The sequence below is a fragment of the Pteropus alecto genome, unplaced genomic scaffold (assembly GCF_000325575.1).
Source record: "Pteropus alecto unplaced genomic scaffold, ASM32557v1 scaffold86, whole genome shotgun sequence".
Lineage (NCBI taxonomy): Eukaryota > Metazoa > Chordata > Mammalia > Chiroptera > Pteropodidae > Pteropus > Pteropus alecto.
Genome location: NW_006442109.1, coordinates 18,394,774 through 18,418,937, shown reverse-complemented (window position 1 = coordinate 18,418,937; position 24,164 = coordinate 18,394,774). Strand labels below are relative to the sequence as shown.

At 34.5% G+C, this 24,164-nt stretch overlaps 1 protein-coding gene across 1 annotated transcript in view; it reads left to right on the top strand.

Moving 5' to 3' along the window:
* UNC13C (unc-13 homolog C) overlaps nucleotides 1-24,164 on the top strand; it is a 350,422-nt gene that overhangs the window by 156,927 nt on the left and 169,331 nt on the right. The window contains exon 14 of the mRNA XM_025038961.1: nucleotides 19,299-19,432. Within this exon, the coding sequence (XP_024894729.1) occupies nucleotides 19,299-19,432 (134 nt within the window). The remainder of the gene's footprint in view (nucleotides 1-19,298; nucleotides 19,433-24,164) is intronic.

Genomic DNA, 24,164 nt, shown 5'->3' with positions numbered 1-24,164 from the left:
AAACACATTCTTTTTTTTTTTTATTTTAAAAGAATGTTGCTCTTTCCTCAATTAATATCAAAAGCCATGTAGGCCTGGCTATGGTAATTGTGGTATTGCTCAAAGAGGTCTGATTCTTTTTAGTTTAAAAATAAAGAGAGAATTGAAGGGATTCTATATTTAATCAGTATGCCATCTATATTATTTTTGTAATCAATTTAAATATTCAAAATCTGATCATGTGAAAACGCAGTGGTAGTGGTGATAGATACTAGGAAATGCAGTCGTTACTGAGCCAGCAGAGCACCAAGGATATATATATTTTTTACTTGACCATTATCTCTACATGAATTTCCAGTCCCCCGAATTTATTGCTAATCCATGCAATAAGAACCTGTGTATTTCCTATTGCATATAAGGCATTAGGTGGGTGCTAGATATGGTGCAGTAAGTAACTCAAAACCTTGCTGTCACCAGTGGGGTGATGTGAAATCTGGTGTCACCCCAGTGGTGTGGGGGAGGAGGAGGTGGATAATGAATGGTGGCATTGTCCCGTGGTTCTTCTCCGCTGACACAGTGAAGGATTACAGGTCAGCAAGATTTAGAAAAAGTAAGATTTATTGAAAGTACATTTTAGAAGGAGACCAGCCATGCTAAGGAAGGCAGCAGCCCTGTGGAATTTAGGAGATGAAGAGATAAGATAGTACACCCCAAAGGGAGGGATAGGTTTCCAGCCAAGAACTCTGTAACAATGCAGAAATGGGAAGGTCTGTTTATATTTGGGCCATGATGGGAGGTCTTAGATGATCCATATGTGATGTCACCTTGACTGACAGTTGACTGCTATATAACTTTGCCTACTGCACATGTGCTTACCTAGAATTCAGTCTGTTATAATTAGATTCATGAACTTCCAGGCATAGTCATGAGATTATAATGAGGCTGAAGTTATGGGCAGTACTTTCTATGCATGTGTTTGTAGCTGGTTTAGGCCAGTGGCTTTTATGGCCTTTGTGCTCTAGGATTTGGGTAATGTATAATCCTAAAAGGGAAGTATTTCTGGGAGGTGCTTAAGGAAGGTCTTCAAGGGAAGTTTCTATGGTTACAGAGCTGGGCCTTGGCTCCTGTCACTCATGCCTAACTACCTAACATTGCTATCAAAGTTTATTTTCTACTGCAGGGTTCACAAAGTATAGTCAGAGACATGTAGCATCAACATTACCTGGGAACTTGCTAGAAATGCACATCTCAGCTCCCCAACCTCATTCCCCAGGAGCTACTGAGTCAAAAACTAAGGGTGATGTCCAGCAATTTATGTATTAACAAGCTCTGCAGGTGATTCTAGTGCAAATCATGTTTGAAAATCACTGATCTGCATAATTCAAATAAATAAAGGGGCGATTACATTCAGTGTGGCAAAAGCAGAGAGAGAGAGAAAAGATAGGGAGTTCTGTGAGCATGTAGAAGGCCCATGTAATACCTTGTAGAGGGTGAGGGAATGAAGAAGGCTTTCAGGAAGAAGTGACTCCTAGGAAGATATATAAGGGATAAGTAACCCGTTCTTATAAGCAGCCTGAGATGACCTCTGAAAATGGTTCACTATTCACTTGACCCAGAAAAACCCACAAAATCATGCAAATCAAGAGATTCAAATCTTCGTATTCACTTTAAGAACATATATGAAACTGTCTAGGCCATCAAAACTGCTAGTTATATAGCAGTCAACTGTCAGTCAATATGGGTACATGTATCTGAAAAGCCACCAAGTGTCTGAAGGATGTCACCTTACAGCAGCAATGTGTGCCATTCCGTCGTTACAATGATGAGGTTGGTGGGTGTGCCCAGGCCAAATAGTGGGGCTGGACATGGGGTCGGTGGCCCAAAAAGAGCGCTGAGTTTTTGCTGCACATGCTTAAAAAATGCAGAGAATAATGCTGAACAGAAGGGTTTAGATGTAGGTTCTGGTCATTGAGCACATTCAGGTGAACAAAGCTCCCAAGATGTGGAGTAGAATTTATAGAGCTCCCGGGCAGATTAACCCAAACATGAGCTCTCCCTGCTACACTGAGATGATCCTCACTGAAAAGAGTAGATTGTTCCTAAACCAGAAGAGCAGGTTGCACAGAAGAAAAAGATATCCCATAAGAAACTGAATAAACAAAAACTTATGGCCTGGGAGTAAATTTAGCATCAAATAAAGGCTAATAAAAGTTAAAAAAAAAAAATGTTAAGTAAGAGTTGGACATAGGAGATATATTAGGAAAAAGAAGGATGTGGCAGGGTCACAGACAAAAGGCCGAAGAGTATTACAAATGGAAGGAGGGTTCCACATAACCTCAGAGATATATGAGGGTTTGATCCCTCTCAGAACTGAAAGCTGCTACAATTGTGACCAACCAACCATAGTACTAAGCTGATCATGAGGCTTAATCAAGGATGAGGGGTGTCACAAATTATTTGATATTAATAACAGTGAAAGTAGTAGGGACTACAAATAGTTTCCTTTTACTGGTGATAGATAAGGCTGAAGAGGAAGCAGATGCTTTGTAAGCCAAGTTAAAGAGTTTGGGTTATTCTGAAGGAAATGTAAACCAGCATGATGGTAGGAGCATGGTGTGATCGCATTTGTGTTTTATAAAGATAGGTCTGGCTACAGAAGAGAATTAACTGGAGGGGTAAGACTAGAAGCAGGAAGAGCAGTGAAAAGGCTATTTGAGTAATCTGGCTGAGTTATATATTATGAGGGAACCTGACTTGTTCTTGCTAAAATAATTTATTTATAAAAATTCACCCTGAGTCTTCAGTGTATGTTGAGTAAGAATAATACATACAGAAAGATTAAAACTTTATCTCTTAAATAATGGCTTTCAGGTTGGGAATTCTGGACAACTATAAGCATTTGTAGAAAGTAAGAGGAAATCAGAAGCTATTTTTAGTATATTAGAAAGTACAACAAAAATCATACATTTGTGCAAAAGCAAATTAAAAATTTGTTTCTTTTATTTTGGCTGAAGTTGTGTCAACTTGGTATAGATACTCTGATCATAATGCTGATTAGAAACTCCAGCTTGACCTTTACATATCACTGGACAACAAAAACGTGAGAAAATGAGCTTTTTGCTTAACTATGGAAAAAAAGTAAAATAAGATTAATAAGAGAAAACTAAATAAATGTATCTTGATATTTAAAGATTACAAACCATGACATATTTTCTATTATATGGTGTTTCTGAACCCAAGTGAAGTAGGTGGCTACCCAAGCATTAGGCAGAAAACTGACCTGAAATTAAAAATTAAATTGCATGAAAACAGTTCAGTTTTTGAGATAAAAACCATATTTTATTTGTAAGTAATTGCACCCAGAGCTGCAATGAGAATGTTTATTTCTCTTAAGAGTAGGGAGCTTACTAGGGCATAATGTCATTTTGTTCATATTTAAATTCCATTTCTCTCATTTTTTGAGTGGCAGGCACTTTTGTAGTTTGATTGAGCTGATAACATTCTGCACTTTTAGTGAGGAAAAGTAAAAATTTAGTAAATTTTTTGTGTGGGAATGAGCTGATGAATCTAAATAAAGTCTATAAACTTTATGAAAAATAGAAGTACCGTATCTAAGGTTCACCTCAGTAATAGAAGTGTAATATGGCACTGATTGTCCTGTGTTCTTCATTACGTGACTTAATGGACCTTACTCAATATAATTTGTGTCTAAAAAGTGCTAGTAACACACTTATCTAATGATTGATTCTTCTCGATCAATAGTTAGTTGTGTGAACTAGAAAACAATGAATGAGTCTAACTCTAGCATGCTGGAAGGATTTGTGGGTAGACATAAGAACAATCAAACTGGGTCATAACTGCCAGGCAGGCAACTGCATTTGCATACGTTGCTGATGACTCTAGCACTTTGTCAGGAACAGTAATTCACATTGAATTGCAAAGAATCTAGTCACTGAGACAGTGCAGTCCCACTGTATTTCTAATTTTAACAGCATTTCCTCTTTGCCCAACAGGAATTAAACCAGTCCCTGTCAGGACTGCAGAGCTGCAAAACCAGCTACAGCCTCGGGCTGTTTTAGTGGTTCTCTCAGTCCTTTCTCCACTCTGTTCTTGATTTCAAATGCATTGCTTAGATTCTTCCCTCTGCATTCTTTCCCTTCCAGCCAGTGACCTTCAGAGGCTAAGCTCTTCATATCCACTGGAAGTCTCACCTTTGTCTTCTTAGGACCTTAGGAGAGGGCGAGTCTCTGGTTGCTACCTACCCATAGGCCCTGCATTGAAGTAGCATTTCATTTTATTTGCCCAAATTTATTTCTTATTTTTGCAAGATATCCTTTGTATTACCTAGTAATTTGGGATAGCACAGAAGTCCATGTAGGTTCACCATTTTATGTATGTTAGCTATGTGTCCTGGGACACTTTGACTTATTTATAAGAGTCTGAGTCTTTCTGGTCAGTTCTCATGTAACAGATTTCTAGGCTCCCTGCCTGCACTGTATCCTCCAACACTTGACCCTCAGCAGCCTCACCATCTTTGTAAGTATTGTACAAACGTTCTTTAGAACTTCTACAGTTACTCTCTGTCTCTCTGAAGGTTCAGCACTTAGACCACCATCTTATTCAGTTGTAATAATATTGCAGGCTTTTCTAAGGAAATAAAAATGATATTTGCTTCAATTCCGCATTTTGAAGATATTTAGAATTATGTTAACTTTTCTAATCTTTGAAGCGCTTTAGTTGTTCCATGGAAGAAAAACATTTGGGACATTGCCTACATATGTTATTTTCTATTTTTAAAAATGACTCTTTCTAAAATCAAGCATCTATCCCTCAGATACAGAAACCTTATTTTTATTTTAAAAGCATCTTTTTGTCATGATTATTCATAATTAATTACTGATATTTCATCTACATATAATTTTGTTGATGCATTTTCTACCTGCTGTACAGCAGATTTTATTCCATAACATGGCAAAATGTTATAAAGAAGCCGGCAGCTTAGGGTACTTATGTTTAGCCCTTACAGATTTCCCTTACGGATTTACAGATGTGGATTTTAATCCTGCTTTGTATTTTGCCTGAGACTTATTTTCCAGCCCAAAGTCAGATCCATGGGATTAAAAGCATTCTTGTCGGAAAATATTATATTTTACTAATGTGCAAACAGACACATCCATACTGGTACCTGTAGTTTTTTGTCGTTTTTGTTATCTTGGTTCTATAAAGTTTGTGTGCTAATATTATAAATATGATCTGTTAATTGTTTTGAAAATGACTGTTTGACCTTGGATAGTGGCAGTAAGTGTATTGCAGTTTGCTGAAAGAAATCTCTGACATTGATGAAAAATCTCTCAGTGATATTTCTATTAAACAACATCCTAAAAGATGGTGTTTTATTGTGGCAATGTGCCTAAGTTCTCACAGATATTTTACAGAAAATCCATAGAAAATGTTTTTCTTCGTGTTTCCAAAAAATGGCTAACCTATCTGTAAAGCATTTTTGGACAGCCCTCAATTACATGTGTATACTATGCCATCATCTAAGGGCTACAAGACACTAATGTCCCCATAAAACAGAGCAGTTAGATCCTGAATTATTGGCATCTAAGATTGCTATCTTCTCATGGTAAAACTGGCTGTATGTCATTGAACCTCAGGAGCTAAAAGTGACCTTACAATTCAAGGAATTCAATTGTGCATAAGATTAACTTATAATGACATGAAAATTACTTATTTAAATCTATGTATATTAAAATCTATATTAAAAACTTTTTCTGAAAAGTTATAACAGAATGTACCAACAAAAGATAAGAAAGTATGCCAACTCCCACATACCTTATATTCCAAGCAAACCAAACACTTCCTCTTATATATGGCTCACATTTTCCTACTGTCTTGCCTTTTTTATATATAGCTTTCTTGCTACTATATTCACATTTCCCAACCTTATCTATCCCTATAGGCTCAATTTAACTACCACATTTTTATTAAAATTTCTTGATCTAACAACAAATTTCTCTACACTCTAAACTCCTATTTGGGAATTTGTTTCATTTCCTATTATTGTTATTATTTTATTTATTTATTTTTTTTGCAAGTCTTAGCTCACCTATTATACCACAGCCCCTTTCTAGAGGGAGGATGGAGTCTGATTCATATCTGAGACCCTTTCTTCCCCCTCCCCCACCCACACACAGGGCCTTGCACATGGTATCTTAACAACTACTGATAGAATCGGTGAATTCAAAATATTTAAAAATTTCTAGAGAGAAAATGCAAACGATTTAACAAATTATAGCAATTGTGGCTAGAGCAATTGAAGAACTAAATTTTAATTTTGTTTAAATTTTATTTAAATTTAACTAGCCACATCTGGCTAGTGACGACCACATTGGAAAACACAGTTCTGGCATTCAAAGCACATATTGAAATTCACACTGTGCTACAACACTACAACTGGGCAACAACCAGGTTTCACTAGGGTAAGACTCCCTGAATTGTGCAAGTGGAAGGTTATCCCTTAAATTTTACACAAGGCACCTCGCTTGCCTTACCCTAGGGTAATCTCTGCATTTCAGTGACTGTTAACAAGAGTTTCTCAGCACTGACACTTTGCCTTATATTGTTGGATTCCGATAAGCCACAGATGACACTGGGCACAGTTAATGACTATTCAAGAACAATGTCATATATAGGATGGATTGTTCACAAATCTAACAAATGTTCTTTCTGCTATTCTATTGTAGGAATCAAGACATGTTTTCTTTTAGCCCATCCCTTTTCTTCGGTAGCTTTTTAAGTATCGGACCTTCTTTCAATAATCGAATTAATATCTTCTCTGTGAAGTGACTTTTAGTGCTCTGCATATTCACTTCTGACAAAATTGTATTTAAACAGTGGGTAAGCACTGACACCTAATCAGTTAGTATTTCTCTTTTCTAAGCTTCATTTCTTCTCTCTACCCCATAATACGGTGATGCTAACGTGTAATTCATGTTTATTTTCTTAAGAACTACTTAATGATTGCCTTCGGAGTGCCTAGTATTTGCACTAAATGTGGATAATTTATTCATCAAGGGAGATTTGGCTTTTTGTTACACATAATAGATCTAGGTCAGTAATTCAATCAGTAGTTGTCATAAGTATATCATGACTTTAAAACCTCTGTTTTAGTAACTGAAACAGAATAGGCACTTGTTAAATAGTAGTTTTTAGTATTACCCTTTCAATTATTTTTAAGGCTAAAGAGTCTATTTCATAAAATCCAGAGAATGAGTGAATCAGTACAGCATTATTGTTTTAAAGGACTGTATAATTTGTTGTTAATTTGGAATCACCTCTTCCATGAAGGAATGATTTGTTCAAATATACTTTATAAGGACCTCTCAGAGCTACAAATGAATAAAAAAGAATAATTTTTTTTTCTGGTCACTACAATTAATAAAATTGAACATCTTTGTGTTTTTATATCCACAAATAAATTACAGAAATAGATTTTGTGGATTAAAGAATTGTTAGCCAGAGAAAAGTTGAATTTTGAATGGTAGTGTCCACCAGCTGAATGGTAGGGTATTACAGTTTTTTTTTTTTTTAATGTTGGTAGTTTTGAACTGAAATTATTTGAGGTAAGGTTAATTTGGAGACTTTTCTCTCTCAATAAAAACATTGCCTTTGTTGAAGCCCTTCACTTATTGCAATCCAGCATAACAACCACATTTACAACCGAACTGGTAATTGACTATTTAGATCACTGTTCCCTATGCAATACTAAACTTATAAGTAATGATTCAGACATTAATAAGAAGGCATACTATTTTTAAAATGCATCACAAATTTTATGTTTACCCAATGAATTGATAAATCCAGGGGGAAATTTCAGATGGGTGCTATCATCTGTAAAATTAAAGATAGGATATGAAGAAAGCATAGCCTCCTTTTGGTTATTTGCAAATGAAAAATCCTTAGATTCCCCTTTTTCATTTTTTATGACAATTTCACTGATTTATTATTTCACTAATGGGTGGATAAACAATGAAGGAAGGTGGCACTCAGATTAGTCAATTCACATGCCTAACAGAGAAGATAAAGGAGATGAGGACCTGTCTATGCTTTTCTAGTTATCCACTTACCATTTTCTACTATTTTTATGAAAAATGGTTGTATTAGAATCTCTGGTTTTCAGAGATTGTCAGTTAGTGTTGGCTACATTCCCTCCTCCTGTTTTAAGAAATAATAGGCAACATTTGTTTCTTATGAACTCATTGGTTGTACCTAATATCAGTGGTTTCTTTGTGCCATTTTCACTGATGTATTATGACACTGCTGTAGAGCTAACACTTGTCATTTCTATAACAGTCAGTATTTGTTCAGTGTCACATTAACTACTTACATCTCTTTCCACACACAGATTAAAACAAAAACAACAAAAAACTAATTTGGTGCTTGCCGCATCTATTCAATAAGAGATGGAAACAAACCGATCTGATCTGTTTACTGACCATATTTAGCATGTCTGTTAAACATTGAGAAATAGTCAATTTTATAAAAGCAAGGCTCTAGTGACTATCTATCTTTGCTAAGTGGGACATAAAATTTTGGAACCTTGAATTACCCTCAAGCAATTTAGTTCACTACATAAACTCAATTTCTTATAACGAAATATAGACATTTAGGCATACAGATAAAGTTTGCTTACTTATCATTAATCCTAGAGAAAATAGGATTTGAAAGCATGAAGCCTCTTTTCAACTCTTAAACTCTCTATGAGCAATCTGATAATTATATGGCATCATGACATCTGCAGGTAACTCAGTGCTAACTTTCAAATCATCCCTGTCTGCATCTTGACTTTCAGTCTACTTTTGACAAAACAGGAATTTGGTGTTTTCTAGTTGATCATTCTGATTTCTAACCTGGTATCTTATCACATTTTTATTTATAAATTACAGGCCAGCATTCCAATGAATATTTACCGTTTTCTGTCTTTTGGCCTATAGTAAGAATCTCTCACCTTAGTATCTGGATAAAGAATAAGCACCTAAATTTCTCATAGGAATAAGAAATCTAAAATTCAAAAGAACCCACTGACACAAGCTTAAAAATTAAAACATCAATCTTCATTAAAATGTAAAATTTCACTAATTGCTAATTTCCCTATTTGTAATGATTATGAAGCATTTGAAGGAAATGCATAGCATAGAAGCTCATAGGTCCAATTAAACTCATGTACTACTCATCTCCTATTCTTGCCATCAGTATGGCACCTTGTTAATTTCCAAAGTTGAATAAACATTCCCAACTCATTTCAAAACTTTTTTGACTGGTCTGAGGGTTATCAATAATTCTTAGTCCACTAGTCTATTGTGGATAAGACATATTATATAAAGTTTAGTGTGATATAATTAAGTAATAGGCCTTACAATTACATTTGATATCTTTAATCTTCATGTGTAATTTTGGGATTCTCAGGATTTTTCTGTGTCTTTACTCTAGCTTTGTTTACAATAAAAGATTCCTTAAAATGGTTACATGTCATATCAGTGGGTTTTATCTTATTTATACCTATTCTTTACTAATAATATGAAAAGAATCAATCTCTTTTTTTCTGAGCCCACATTTTAAAAAATTATTTATATTTTTAAAAATATTCCTAAGTAAAAAATAGTTAATATTGTTTTAAAAAATAATAAGATAAATTCTTAAGCGCTTGTAACCCAGATCTAGAGATTACCCTGATAAGATCTAGTTCCCCACAGGCAACCACTTTCATGAAGCTTATGTTAATGATCCCTTTGCTCTTTATTTAGTTTTACCAGATATAAATATTTTTCAAAATTAATATCTAATTTTAGTTGTTTTTACATTGATATAAATGGAATCATACGAATATTTTCTTTAGTGTCATGATTTTTTTCTTTAGCACATGTGTTCGAGAATTATAAGTACTGCTGTGTGTTACAGTTTGATTTACCATGGGTTACCTAAAAAGAGATTATAAAGTGAATTGCATAAATAATTTTCACCTAAGGGTGCTCTAAAGCAATGCTGTCCAATAGAACTATATGGAATGATGAAAACATTCTATATCGACAGTGCCTAATATAGTAGTCATAGCCACTATCCACATATGAATGTTGAGTACTTGAATTTATTTAAATAATATAAGTGTAGCTAGCGGGCTTCTACAAGCTTGGGATTTTTAATATCATTTCCCTCCTAAATAAAGTATTAAAATAACTTTGCAGTAGTTAGCAGAATTCCAAGATAACCCAGTCAGTCATGCTCTGGTATAGTGTTTTTCCCTAAGGTAAGGGCAAAACCTTTGATTTGCTTCTAGCCAATAGAATATGGCAAATACCATAAATCTAAAACAAAACCTAACCCCCCTAATAGATTGCTATATGTTAAAGGCTAAGGGGTTTTACAGATGTAATTAAGATCTCTAACCAGTTTGACTTTGAAATTAATGAAAAAAGAGATTATACTGGGTAGATCTGACCTAATCAAGTGAGCCCTTGAAAAGGAAGCTCGGGCCTTTTCTGAGGTCAAGGAGATTTTCCTGCTGGCTTTGAAAATCAAGCTTCCATGAGTTCTACAGATACAAGGAAATTAATTCTGCCAACAACCACATGAGCTTGCATGAGAACCCTGAGCCTCAGATGAAAAATCCTAGCTCTGGCTAACACCTAATTGCAGTCTGTGGGACACTGAGCAGATTATCCTGGATTCCTGACCCACAGAAACTGAGACAATGAACATGCATTGTTTAAAACTGCTAAAATTGTAGTAATTTCTTACAAAGCAAGAGAAAACAAATACACCTCCTTAGAAGCAGAATATCTCTTTTTCAAAATCACAGTATTTTATTTTCTCCATGTAACTCAGTCATTTCCTTGGGTCTTTTCTATTTGGAACAAGAGACTTTATTATTTCTATCTTTAAGAGAATTCTTAATCCATTGAAAACAGAGTGTACTTCAGACTGCTGCCACATAGTATCCAGTAGTAACTGCTTCCTTTCAAATAAATCATATCTTCTTTCCATGAATGAATATATCTGTAGGAACTTAAGTATTGAAGAGAAATTATTTATGTCAGTTTCAAGGATAAAATATCTAAATCACTTTCCTGAAACATGTTAAAATGACTAAGCTTAAGAAGAGAAAATGTGTAAGGGTTATTCACAGTGTTTCAAGATTCCTTTGAGGACAGAAAAAGTTTTGAGAAGATAACAAACAAAAAAAGTAGATGACACCTGAAACAGAGATAGAAAAAGCCTATGGAGAGTCTAAATTTTATAAAGAGCAACCAATGTGTATTATTACACATCAAACCAACTGCTAAAACAAATAAATTTAATTCAAATAGTAGGGATAATTTTTATTCTCATTCATACAAAGTCTGTAAAAATGGATGTTTTTCCATTTGTGGCTCTTTCCATCATAGTTCAGGTTCTCTGAAAGTAGAGCCTAAAAGAGGAAGTCTTTTGTTATGACGAAATGCAAAATCTAGCAAACTTGTGACTGGTACTGGCATCTGAGAGAACTATATCATCATTCTTCCTTAAAAAAAAAAAAATGCCTATTTTTACCTGGCTAAATTATGTTAAGTTCTTCCTATGAAGTAGGACTGCAGAAGAGCAGAGCTGTGTGTTTAAGTCCAGACTCCTACATCATACCTCCAGTTATCCCAATTTAGTAGGTCTGCAACAGGGGCTCTAAAATCACATGGATTTCTAATAAGTGGCCCAGATGATTATGATGTAGATGATCCATGGACCAGACTTAGAAAAACACTGGTCACTGGCAGTTTTGAAAAAGTCTCAAATATCACCCCTCAGTATGTTTCTTATAGATTCTCTGTATAAGTTGTTATTCACATTGTTCCAAGGCACTGTTGTATGGATTTGAAAAGCCATTATACAATAAATCATGGCAATCGGAATATAGACTCTGCCTCAGCTGTTCCAGAAAGGCAAAGGTAGAACAACTTTTCTGCAATGAAATTTAACTCAGATTTATCCATGGCATAGCCAGCATACTAAAAGTTATTCATTTAGTGTATGATCAAGTTCAAGTTCATTAGAGAATCTAGTACCAGCCTCATACATCCTAACTTCTCCAAATCTCTCCTGTTTATGGCCAAAGTTTAAGCGACTTACTATACGTCAATAAAATTCATTAGGCGAATAAGGCATTTTTGACAGTGGCATTAAAGATCAATAGTGGGAACACCTTTGAAGTGGCTTAATCAAAGGTGATGAACTTGCAAATGGTCTAAGTAAGAGATGGACTGAACTTTGCCAAAGGTGGGGGAAAAAATGAGGAAATATTGGCACCACCTTAAAAAGGATGTCCCATTTATACAAGGTCTTAAGATATAAAAGGAGATTTGTTAAGTCATCAATTAAAAATACTAATGACTCTATTTAGCAATGGCTTTCAAACTCTTTAATTGCAGGGGTCATAAACTCTATTGATCAATAACTTAATTACCCTCTTTATGCCTTGCAAACAAAATCCAACTCTATTTTCTGCTATTTAACTTGAGTAATTTTTAACTTTAGGGGAAGGGAGGTAGAATGAAGTAGATTTTCTTGAGAACATAAAAATTTCAAGATCTGACTTTATGATCCTATATGAGCTTGGATGGACCACTTTAAATTATGTCAGCCTCATTTTTCTCATCTGTAGACTACATAAATTGAAATAAGTTGTCTGTAGCCTTTTCAGTACTGCAATGTGATTAAAGAGCAGAGGTACAGCAGTGTGGTGGGTCTATGAGCTCTTGGCAAAAGTTGAGAAGAAGGGAGATAAAAAAATGCATTTACTTATGCATTAATTTTAACTTCTGTATTTTTTCCTCTCTTGTCTTGCCTGTGGATAGTCTCCTTGGTATCACTCCAGATGGGAGACTGTGGAATTCAGCCCAACTGCCTTTGTCTGAGCTGACAGAGAACAGGGGTTGTAGGTCTAATTGCTCATATAAAGTTCATGTGTCTTAACAATATTTCTTCTCTTTCGTTTTCTTCCTCTTCTATGTGGAAACTTCTGTGAGATCCTTTCACATCCTGATCTCTTTACATCCTGTCTACACTTTCACACCTTGATCATTATTAGCAGTATAGTATCATTTTGATGGTTTTCTATTTGAGCAAGCAGAGTAGGGAGTCTGTGAAGAGTTAAGAACTGCACTCTCTGGGTCTTGTGTTCATGTCTGATTGTCCATACTGCCCCAAATTGGGCGGAATTAAACCAACACTAATGGCGAGAAGCAGATGAAGGGACTATGGTGATATGAATGAACAGTAAGACTCAGTAACTTTAATAGGAACTTTTGAGACAACAGGATGCTGATGATAAAACAATGTCAATTAAGAAAGCTCTAAAACTGGAGGGAAAATATAAGGAAATTAATTTAGAACTAGACCCTGATTGTGCCTATAACTCTCAAACTGCAAATAAGTGCTAAGCAGTTGCGATAGTCTCAAGAACTTAGAAAGTATGTAGAGATTTCACATAAACATCAATACTTTATTCTCTGAAAACTTTCCTTACCATTCAAGATATATAACTCAATAAAAATCAGCTCAGTATTATTAGTGGGAGGTAATGATTGTCTTGTGTCTATAAACTGTATAATCAGGTCTTGGAGTCGAAGATATAAAGAAAAAAAAAACACAAGGGTAGGAATTTTTAAGTGTGGTCTACATGTTTGTTTTTAATTAAGAGGGATGGGAATTAAGGTAACCCTCAGTTTCTTTATCTCTGAAATGAGGATTTTAACATTTGGTTTCGATATTTGGAAATGAATGAAGACTATCCAAATGAGAACAAACAGAGGCTATTTATTCAGATCTTGTATAACAAGGAAGGCAGCCAGCATCACTTTTATTTGGCAGAGACTCAAAACAGGCAGGGAAATGGGAAAGCTTTCTAGTGAAAATCAGGAAAGGCATCAGGTCTGATATGACTGGAGCTTGTTGGCATGGGACAACTGGGAGTCAGCTAATCAGAAGGGCATCTTGCATGATTGGTTTGGGGAGCATATTTGGCTTTCTCTGGTTGATCCTGAGTTGGAAGTGAGGGCAAAATATGAGGAAACTGGTGGTCACTGACCAAGTCCTGACCATTCTGGGCTGACTGTTGCAGAGGCTGTTGTTTGGTTTCCTGGACTGGTTGCTGCAGAGATTGTGGGTCAGGTTTCTGTCATATGTGGTCTGACCATTGTTCGTTTGTATATTCAGTCTTCAAGGCTAACTGTTTGTTGTGATGACTGAACATGAATGAGCTGAAAAGATGCCTGCATTGCTGCTTTTGGTGGTTGTGGAAGTATTATGAGACCGTAAAAGGGAAGGCGGCAGTATCTGGAGAGAGAAGCAAAAAGGGTGGTTCCATTCATGTAGAGAATGTTTTAGCTGGTTGCCCTGGGCTAGGGGAAAGGTACCTGGAGAAATTCTGTCTGGTCCTGTATAGGTAAAGAGCAATATAAATGTCCTTCCTTCTTCTAGTTGATAAACTGTCTACATCGCTCTTCATAAGGATCTCAGAACCCCTGAGCATCTGAACTCTATGATCTGCTTCCAAAACTATTGCCAGAGTTTCTATTTTTCTAAGCTGTGCACTGCTAGGGCTAAGATTTCCTTATTTCAGAAATACGAGGAGATATACAGCTAACTCAGAGGAATTTGCAGACGTATAAGAGCTAGTTAACAGTTTAATATTAATTTATCTTGCCAGGCTTTTTTTAAATTTTTTATTTGAAGCTTCTTTCTTTTTAAGTATTCAGGCTCACCTCTATTTTATTTTCTTCCATGTGTCTTTATATGCACAGTGTCCTGATTTTTCAAATTTCTAGCATCCATAAATCTTGTTGCCAAAACCTTTAATTGCCACTTACCTGCCTTGAAGGAAAACAATCTCGCTGTATACATTGTGACAGTCTCCTATTTATACACACAAATTCTGTAAGTTATTTTCAGCAATACCACAGCTTCATTACCTTACCTGAGAAATTGTTTTCCTTGGCTCTTCTAGGCCTCAGCTCTAAGAGCCCTTCACCTAATCTCTATTCCTGCCTCCCACTCTCATGCTCTAAATGTCTGCTGTGTTTGATCCATTTCTCCATCTTCCCTTCCATTTTTCTTCCTTCTTCCTCTGGATCAAAAGTAAATATTTGTTCCAGCACTTCAGCCATTCTCGTCAAACACACAAATCTCTTTCTCCTTTCCTACTTTTATTGCACTCCCATAGCAAATCCAGAACTGTTTCCTTGGCTTCTAACTCCAGTGCTGGATAAAATTCATGATGATCCAGAGCGGTGTCACTATATGTTCAGGGACCCAGTCTCAGCAGAGTTCCCAGGCTACCTGGCAGTGCCACTATGGGTTCAACTTAAGGCTCTGTCTCGTTCCTTGTGGGAGTTATTTCAAACCTTTACTATTTACTCTTCCTCTTCTCTCAGGATGGAAATTCCTACCATTCTAGGAAATTTTCTTTTTTAGATTCCCCGCACCCCGACCCCCAAAGTTTTGCCCCTGGCCATCAATTCTCTTTCCTCTCTTCCAGTAATCTTATTTACTCCCTAATCTCAGCTACCACTTCTATCCTGGAGTTCTATCTACATTAATAATCCAGGATGCTTTTAAAATTCCAGACCAATCTACCTAATTACCTTCTAGATAGTGCCACTTGGTTTCTCTCTTTTTTCTCACCAACTAGGCAATGAGTTCTATCAGTTTACTTATTAACTCTTTCTTAAGTTTAATTTCATTAAACTTACTGCAACTGCTAGGTCATTTAAAAAACAATTATAATTAAATACTCTCATATTTAAAATCTTTTAATGGTCCTCATCAAGTTTTATTTCAAAGCAAATTTCTTAACATGACACACAAGGTATTTTGGGATTTAACAGCATCTATCTTTATAACCCTTTGTTTCCCAAAGTATGTTCAGAGTCACATTTATTCTGTGGATAATTTTGTAAGATGGGGTGAGGAAAATAGGACAGTGGAGGTCAGGCCTCGCTCAAGACCTACTTGGAGGGTAGGACCTAGCTAGCAATCTGTGTTTAAGCAAGGCTTCCCAGCAATACTGATACACACTAAAGTTTCAGAAGCATCTTAGAGAATTGCAATGCACATTAACACATTACTCAAAGAAGTCTGAAAATAACCTATTTATTTTTCTTAAGCAAACATTTTCTTAATTGGTTTAAGCATGAATCATGTGTTTTGTGTTAAACTCACTAACATCCAGTGAAACTATGTTAGAAAAACATACTTTATCAAGAGCTTGTAGCCTTATATTATTAGTAATTATCTAAGTAGGTTTCTGTCATGTGTATTTGCATTTAACATCACATCTTTACATTTCTCTACTAAATATCTCCCCACAAGCCTTGTCTGGCCAAACCTTTACAGGAGAGTTTTAAAATTGCATGTTCATTGAATAAATACGTGGAATGTTACAGAAATATTTTATAGGAACCTTAGAAGTGTTGCATAAGTCTTACTACCATGAAGATACCATCTATTTCAACAATTTTGTTTTTTGCACTTAATAGTTCTCTGTGTTGGTCTCTTCTTGATGAGAATATCTTTACATTTTATTATTTGAAATTATGAAACTATAGTGTACATCTTATCCGCTTTTCTGTGCAAGCTTTTTTGTAGTGAAATATCCTTTGTAAACATGAAAATTGGCTGCTTTTTTCCAGCCGATCCTACATCCTGGCAACTTTCCACGTTAAAAAAAAAATCTCATTATACTAACAGACTTTCTTTCAAGTTTCTTTCCTCAATAGTCTGTTAACAAAGTAAATTTTAGTCACGATAATAATGATGAACATAATTAAAATTGATCTAAGTCAGTTATATAAACTTACTATATTTTTTGTATTTGAGTTTATAATTATATATTATACTTATACCCTATATAAATATATTATAAAATATATTTTTATTATGACAAATATGAGTTTCAGTAAATAGTAATGCACTTGTTAGCTTTTAAAATTTCAACTACCATTATGTTAATTTTTCTAACTCTAAGGTCACATGCCCTAGTAGACTTCCAGGGTATTAGTAAAGTCTTACTTAGAAAAATTTAATTATTACTAAATTAGGTAAAAATTCTAACACACATGATTATACCCTATTATTTTAAACATGCAGTCTATTAAAATGCACTAGTAAAATAGGGAAGACCTGATTTATGATATTGTTGTGATGATTCAGCATTCCATTTGGTTTCTTCTGATGCTACATATGGAATTTGATGCAAAAAATGGTACCGTCTATAATCCTCTAATGTCATAAAATAATAATAAAAGTATAATTTGCAACAGCTAAGGGACTTTGGAATTAATGCATATTCAACTATGTACTTTAGTCTCTTCTCTTTTCCATATCACTCTTTGCAGAATGATGATAAGTGACTGTGATGTTAAACACATCATCTATAATCATTTCCCTTCATTTAATCACACTATTCAAAATAAGTTAGACATACAGTTTGGCTGTGTTCACATCACGATGATTAATGATAATATTCTAATATATTCTGCTGTGGCCACTGGAATTCATTTTATTTACAACCTTCACAACTCACTGGGTTCTCTGACTTCTAAATGCACCATAGAGAGGGAAATCAATTGAGCTTAATGTAATGAGTAAATAATTACATTATTGTGACAATAATAACGTCCTGTTCATAAAAGAAAGATAGATTTTAATAGAAAATATAACTTAAAAGTAGGCAAAGCTGGATATTTGTGAGCCTGTCTTGCTGCCTTTTTCTTCTTAAAGATCTCAATTGATGTGCTTTGAGGTACCTCAGGAATTGAAAAGGGAAGCCCACCAAGGACTTTCAAGTGGTTTTCAGGGACAAGACATACAAGATTCTCAAGAGCCTTTGAAGACTGCTTGTAGTTCATTCTGGCAGTTTGAAGTAATTTGTGCCAGCCACTAATTTTTTGACTATTTTAATTTTGCTCTCCATCTTTTAATATCCGTTACATTTTGAGCATGGAGCTAAATCAACAGTGCTTGGAAGCACCCTAGAAAATTAGATGTCCCAAAAGGTACATTATAGCCTGTGTGTGGAGATCTCTAATAGTAAGTGGATTCAATATAGAACGGTATTTTAACTTAAGGAGAATAATAATTGGATGATGACTTGTCCAAATCTAGATAGATGTCTTAGAAAGTATTAGAAGATATGCATATAGCTACCCATTCAGCAGAGGGTGGCTGATTTTCAGGTTGGACATGGTAGTTGGATATGGCAATTGATTGGGCTGATAAAATCTAATCTACCTTGTATATCAAAGAGTCAATGAATTTTCTGAGCCACAAATTGAAGTTTTCAAATATCCCAGACTTATAAGCTTATGAATAATTTAGCAAAAATAATCAGGGAAGCCATAATTTTCCCACTTATTTGTTTACTTGAGTGAAAATTACCTCTGCTTTTTTTTTTTTTTTGCCTAATTAAAAAGTAAATGTGAAAGGCGTGCTCTAAGAATACCCACCAAACAAAATAACCAGAATAATTTATCAGCATGTTCAAAAGAATAATATGTGTTGAATATGAAGTTTATACGTGAAACATTCAAGATTGTTATTATACTCTATTACTTTCAATGTAAAATTAGATCATCCTGGCAATACTCTCTGGAGGTAAGACTTGGAGAATTCATTCAGTGTAGTAAATTGAGAAGGATTCAAATATGATTTAAATATGCACACCTACACATGCAAAAGATAGACTTACAGATTTTTAGTTAGCTAGATACATTTGTAGGTGGAATGAGAGTGTTCAGGCCATTCATGTAACATGTATATATTGTAGAATTTAATAGTACTGACTTTGTAACCAGACAGCCTTGAGTTCTGCCCACTTGCTACCAATGTGACTTCACACAAAATATTGAGACAGGATAAAATTTTCACAGACACACACACACACAGCCCTTTGTACACACATAATTCAACCTCTCTCTTTTGGAGAAGGCACATTAAAGGGATAATTTCTACAGTAATAATTCCTAAGATTATGAATCGCAATAGTCAGACGAAGAGAAACATTTATTCCAGAACCAAAGTATTTAGAAATACCAGCCTGGCCTTTGTGACTTTATCCTATGAGATACCATTGAATGAAGAAAGGAAACCCAAATTTAAGACCTTTGGCTCACATGATCTAAGAGTTTTTTTTTCATAATACTTTTCTTTGAACCACCTGTTTAACAGTGACTTCTAACTAAGGTCATACCATTTAACCTTTTCTTTTGCATGTTACCTGACCTGGTGAGCAGAATAAGAAACAGGACATTCCTCGGGAAGAGCAGGGACCAACCACCAAGAATTTGGATTTTTGGCCCCAGCTTATTACACTGATGGTTACAATTATTGATGAGGATAAAACAGCCTACACACCTGTCCTGAATCAGTAAGTACACTGTTTTATAAATGAATGGATTTTATTCAACCTAAGAAAACAAAATATTCAAATCATGGCTTACATTCTCATGACAATGACATATTTTTCTGCTTTTATCAGTAAATATCAATTCCTTGATATTATGAATTTTTAGTTCAAACCTCAAAGAGTGTGATTCTTTGGATAAGGAGACAAATATTTCCCAAGATTTATTTTTATTTGATATAGAAAAGTTTTCTCTTTCCTCTATCTCCTTTTATAACTATCCCATTGTCTGAAAAGAAAAAAATGCACCCCCTCAAATTAAAAAGAATGTTAGACAGCTGGTATTAAACATATTACATTTGTGACTTTCTAATAATAATAATAAAGATTTGTCCATAAACAAACTGCTTTCAAAATAGTTATGTACCCCAGATTTAACAAATTTAATGCAACATTTAATATAACAATTCCATTTTCTCAAATAACCTAAGCCTATGTATCCATGCATAGAATTTACAAATTATAAGCAGGTAGACAAGACAGACGAATTAAAATTTGTGGCCATTCCAGAAAAAAAGACTAAAAGAGTCCAAAATCATCAACTGTTTAAAATGTCACTTAGCTAAGAGACTTCGGGAAAATTATTTAATTTCTCTGAGTCTCGGTTTACTCATACGTAAAATGAAGACATATTACTAGATCATTTCCAAGATCCAACCCAACTTTCATGTTGCACATTTAGGATTTAATGCCCACTGTTGCAAACTATACAAGCAAAATAACAGCTGACTCTGCCAACCACACACCTTCAGTCTGGTTAATGGAGAGGATATCCTGATATATTGGTTATACCAGAAATGCTGTGGGCCGCAGGGATAGCAGAAATTGACAAGCCATGAAGTAGAACATAAATTCAGACTTACTATGAATAGCTAGTTTTATTATTTCTCATTCTCTTTGACCCTACTGGTTGAGATGGTTAGGGGCTTTGTGCTTATGTTGAAGCCAGTTGAAATTCCAATTACAGAAGAAATTAAGTATCCCAACTTTCATCCTCTCTTACTTTTTAACCACCCATTTTCACCTGCCCCAAATTCCTCCTCATTGGGGAGAAAATGGTCCTCTCTTTGTTATGCAACCATGATAACATCGTTAGGTTTGTCTTTTCACTTTCTTCTCTCCTTTCCCCTATATCCACCTTTTCTGCCTGGTGGCCGGAGAATCTTCTGATGACCATCTGTAGAAATTTTGCTTTTATTCTCTTCTGATGGCCCAGGACTTGATCTTCATTTTTAATGCATGACATGTCCGCAGCTCATCCTGGGCAGCATTGTGGAACACATATCTTTTCTCCTTCACTCTTTGGAACTTTCTTAAAGACAGAGTGGGTTTCCTAAAGACAGAAAGATCAGTAACTTGTTTAAAGACTGTACCCTTGGGCTCAGATAGGATGTTTGATAAATGAAAATCAAATAAAAATAAAAATCTGCTGAGTAATGCTAATTAAGTTATTTGAAAGGATTTTATTTTTTAATCAAAAATTCTTTACATTTGCCAAATATCAGAAATCAGATATGACTGGGAAAGAATACATTGTAAAATCATGGAATCAATTAAAGTTTCCTAGAATTTTCTTTAATCATATACTGTGAAAGGCATATAAAGATTTTACTTGACTTTTTATAACTGTATAAAAAGAAGTGGAGAAAATACTTTCAGTTATGGCAAAAATAAGTTTTAAATTATGAGCAAAACTAAGTCTACTAACTATAAAAATAAACAATGACAAAGGGAAAGGAGATAAATGTCTTTGTTTTGCTTTTAATTTTTGGTTTTAATATCAAAGTTTAGTCACTTGTTTTCTGTGAAATCTAGTCCTAAAAAACCCAAATGCCTCCCCTCTCTTGGGAATCTATGTTTTATTATTATATTTTCTCAGATTTTGAAGATGTTTTAAAGATTTTTGGTTACTCAGGATTATTTCATTTTGTTTATTTAGTTTAAATCAGTATTTTAAGTGAACTCATCTGGAGTGCGAGGTATAGTCTTAATGGCCAATGTTGCATTTGTAAGATTTTCATTCACACCCACTTCATTTGCTCAATGTGTCATCGCATTTAGGCTTCACTTATTATCTCATTGGTTGGTTAAGCTAGCACTGTGTTTCACAAAGTAAAAGATCCAGACCACTGGAATCAGGATCACAGGGGCTGATAGTTTCACAGGGTTTGCATATTCTGAGCACTATTCTAAACCTATGGAGTCAAAATCTGAAGTTGGCACAGAAGTCTGCTGTAAAGCATCCCTCATGTGTTCTATGTACATTAAAGTATGAAAGCACAGGCTAATGGGTGAAGGACAAGTCAAGCTAGAACAAATTTTGGTTTTATTTTGAAGGCAATGACAGGTAAACGAATGATTTAAAAGTATAGGACTTTTTTTGTCTCTTTCAGTGTAATCTGGGGTTACTGATATAATTTATTGAATTAAGTATTATGACTTTGAAAAATCATTTTAAGCTTTTGCTTATTCAGATTTGATAACAATTTATAGTAACTGTAGAATGTAAACAATGAGGGGTGGTATTTGTTTTATTTTGTACTCTAGTATATATCCAGGCATATATAGTTGTTGAATGAACAAATTAAAGTCAATCTATAAGTGTAATTGGTATCTGTTCTCTCTGTTTTCACTCCATTGATTAATGATGTACTAGAGTATTTCTTTGAGCAATATTATTCACATTTTTAAAATTATTTAGGTTTCTAGCTGCTTATAGAAATTTCACTGTTACATTGAAACTGAAAACTATTAAGCAGAGTGTTTTTAGATCTTTAGGTGTGGGTCTCTCCTTTTTTAACAGATCTATTGATTTATAACTGAATACAATAAAACTGCAGTTGTTTAAAGTATACAATTAGATTAGTTTTGACATCTAAATCTATCCAGGGAACGCTCACTACAGTCCGCATAATGAAAATATCCATCATACCAAAAAGGTTCCATTTGCCTTGTGTAACCACAGGTCTGCTTTATGATACTATAAATTTGTTTGGAAATATTATCTTTTTATGTAAAGAAATTACATATTACATATACAATATTTTTGTCTGACTTCTTTCACTCATTACAACTATTTTTTGATTCATCCAGATTGTGTTTATTAGTACTTCCTCTCCTTTTATTTCTGAGTAATATTGCACTATATAAATAGAACACAGTGTTTATCCATTTATCTGTTAGCGTTAGGTTTAGAGATAGTGTCAATATTTGGATTTTTTTCCAGATTAGGTCGCTATGAATATTTGTTTACAAATTTTTGCATAGACACATTCTTTTATTTCCCTTGAGTCAAGTGCTAGGTACATGTTTAATATTTCTGAAAACTGTCAAACTACTTTGTAAAGTGATTGTACATTGTCAACACCTGGTATAATTTGACTTTCATTTGTAGCCATTCAAATAGCTGTATAGTGACAGCTCACTGTGGTTTTAATTTGTGCTTTTCTAAATATTTATGTTGATCATTTTTTCATGTGCTTTTCATGATTTTCATGTTGTAATCTTTATATCATTTTTGGTGAAGTTCTGTTCAAATCTTTTTGCCATATCCAAATTGCAATGTTTATCTTCTTTTTGAGTCATAATGATTCTTTATTTATCAGAATTAAAGGTCTGTTTTCAGATATGTTACAATATTTTCTCCTAGTTTGTGACTTTCTTTTCCATTTTCTTATTTTAAAGAGCATTTTTTATTTCAATAGAGTAATATATTTGCTGATCATTTTCCTTTGTAATTTGGCAGTTTTTGTGTCCTATTTAAGAAATCTTGGCAACATCCTAAATCAACTTGTAACACCACAGTTTTCCTCTGGATATCTGACGTTAAGGTCTATAATTCATTTCAAGTTATTTTTTGTATATGTTGTGATATAGAGTATAAGATTCTTTAGAATTTTTTTTGTATGTTTAATCTTTTCAACTCCATTTGTTTTAAAAAATTATCCTTTCCCCATTGAATTACTTTAGCAGATTTGTCAATAATCAAGTAACTATATGTGCGAGAGTCTAATTCTGTACTGTCTGTTCCATTGATCTATTGATACATATATCTCTTGGTCTAGTGGTGATAAACTTCTTTGGCTTTTGTTTTTTTAAAAAACTCTTTATCTCTCCTGTAATTCTAAAGAATATCTTTGCCAAGTAGAGTATTCTTGGTTGGCAAGCTTTTTCTTCCAGCATTTTTAATATATCATGCTACTCCCTTCTTGCCTGTAAAGAAATATTTTATTTCTTTGTTGAAATTCTCACTTTGTTCATGCATTGCTCTCCTAACCTGAGTGAGTATTTTTATGACCATTATTTTGAACTCTCTATCAGGTAAGTCACTTATTAAGGTCAGTTTCTGGTGATCTATTTATCTTGTTCTTTTGTTTGAGATATATTTTCTTATGTCTTTATTTTTCTTCACTCTCTGTGTTGGTTTCTTTACCTTAGATAAAACAGCCTGATCAATCAGCCCAGCCCCAGCTCCTGATTGTCTCTCAAACCCTTATGATAGTCCAAATTTCTGTCTATGTTCTTAGCAGCTCCCATAGTTGGAGATATGGCAAGACTTGACAATGTTCCAAAGAGGAAGAATGTAGTCAGCACCAACATGCAGGCTAATTAGAAGCCAGACCCTCAGGCAACAGCTGGGAAATATGTAATTAAGCCCCTCTCAGGGAGAAACTGGAAGATGAGCATTTTTGCCTGT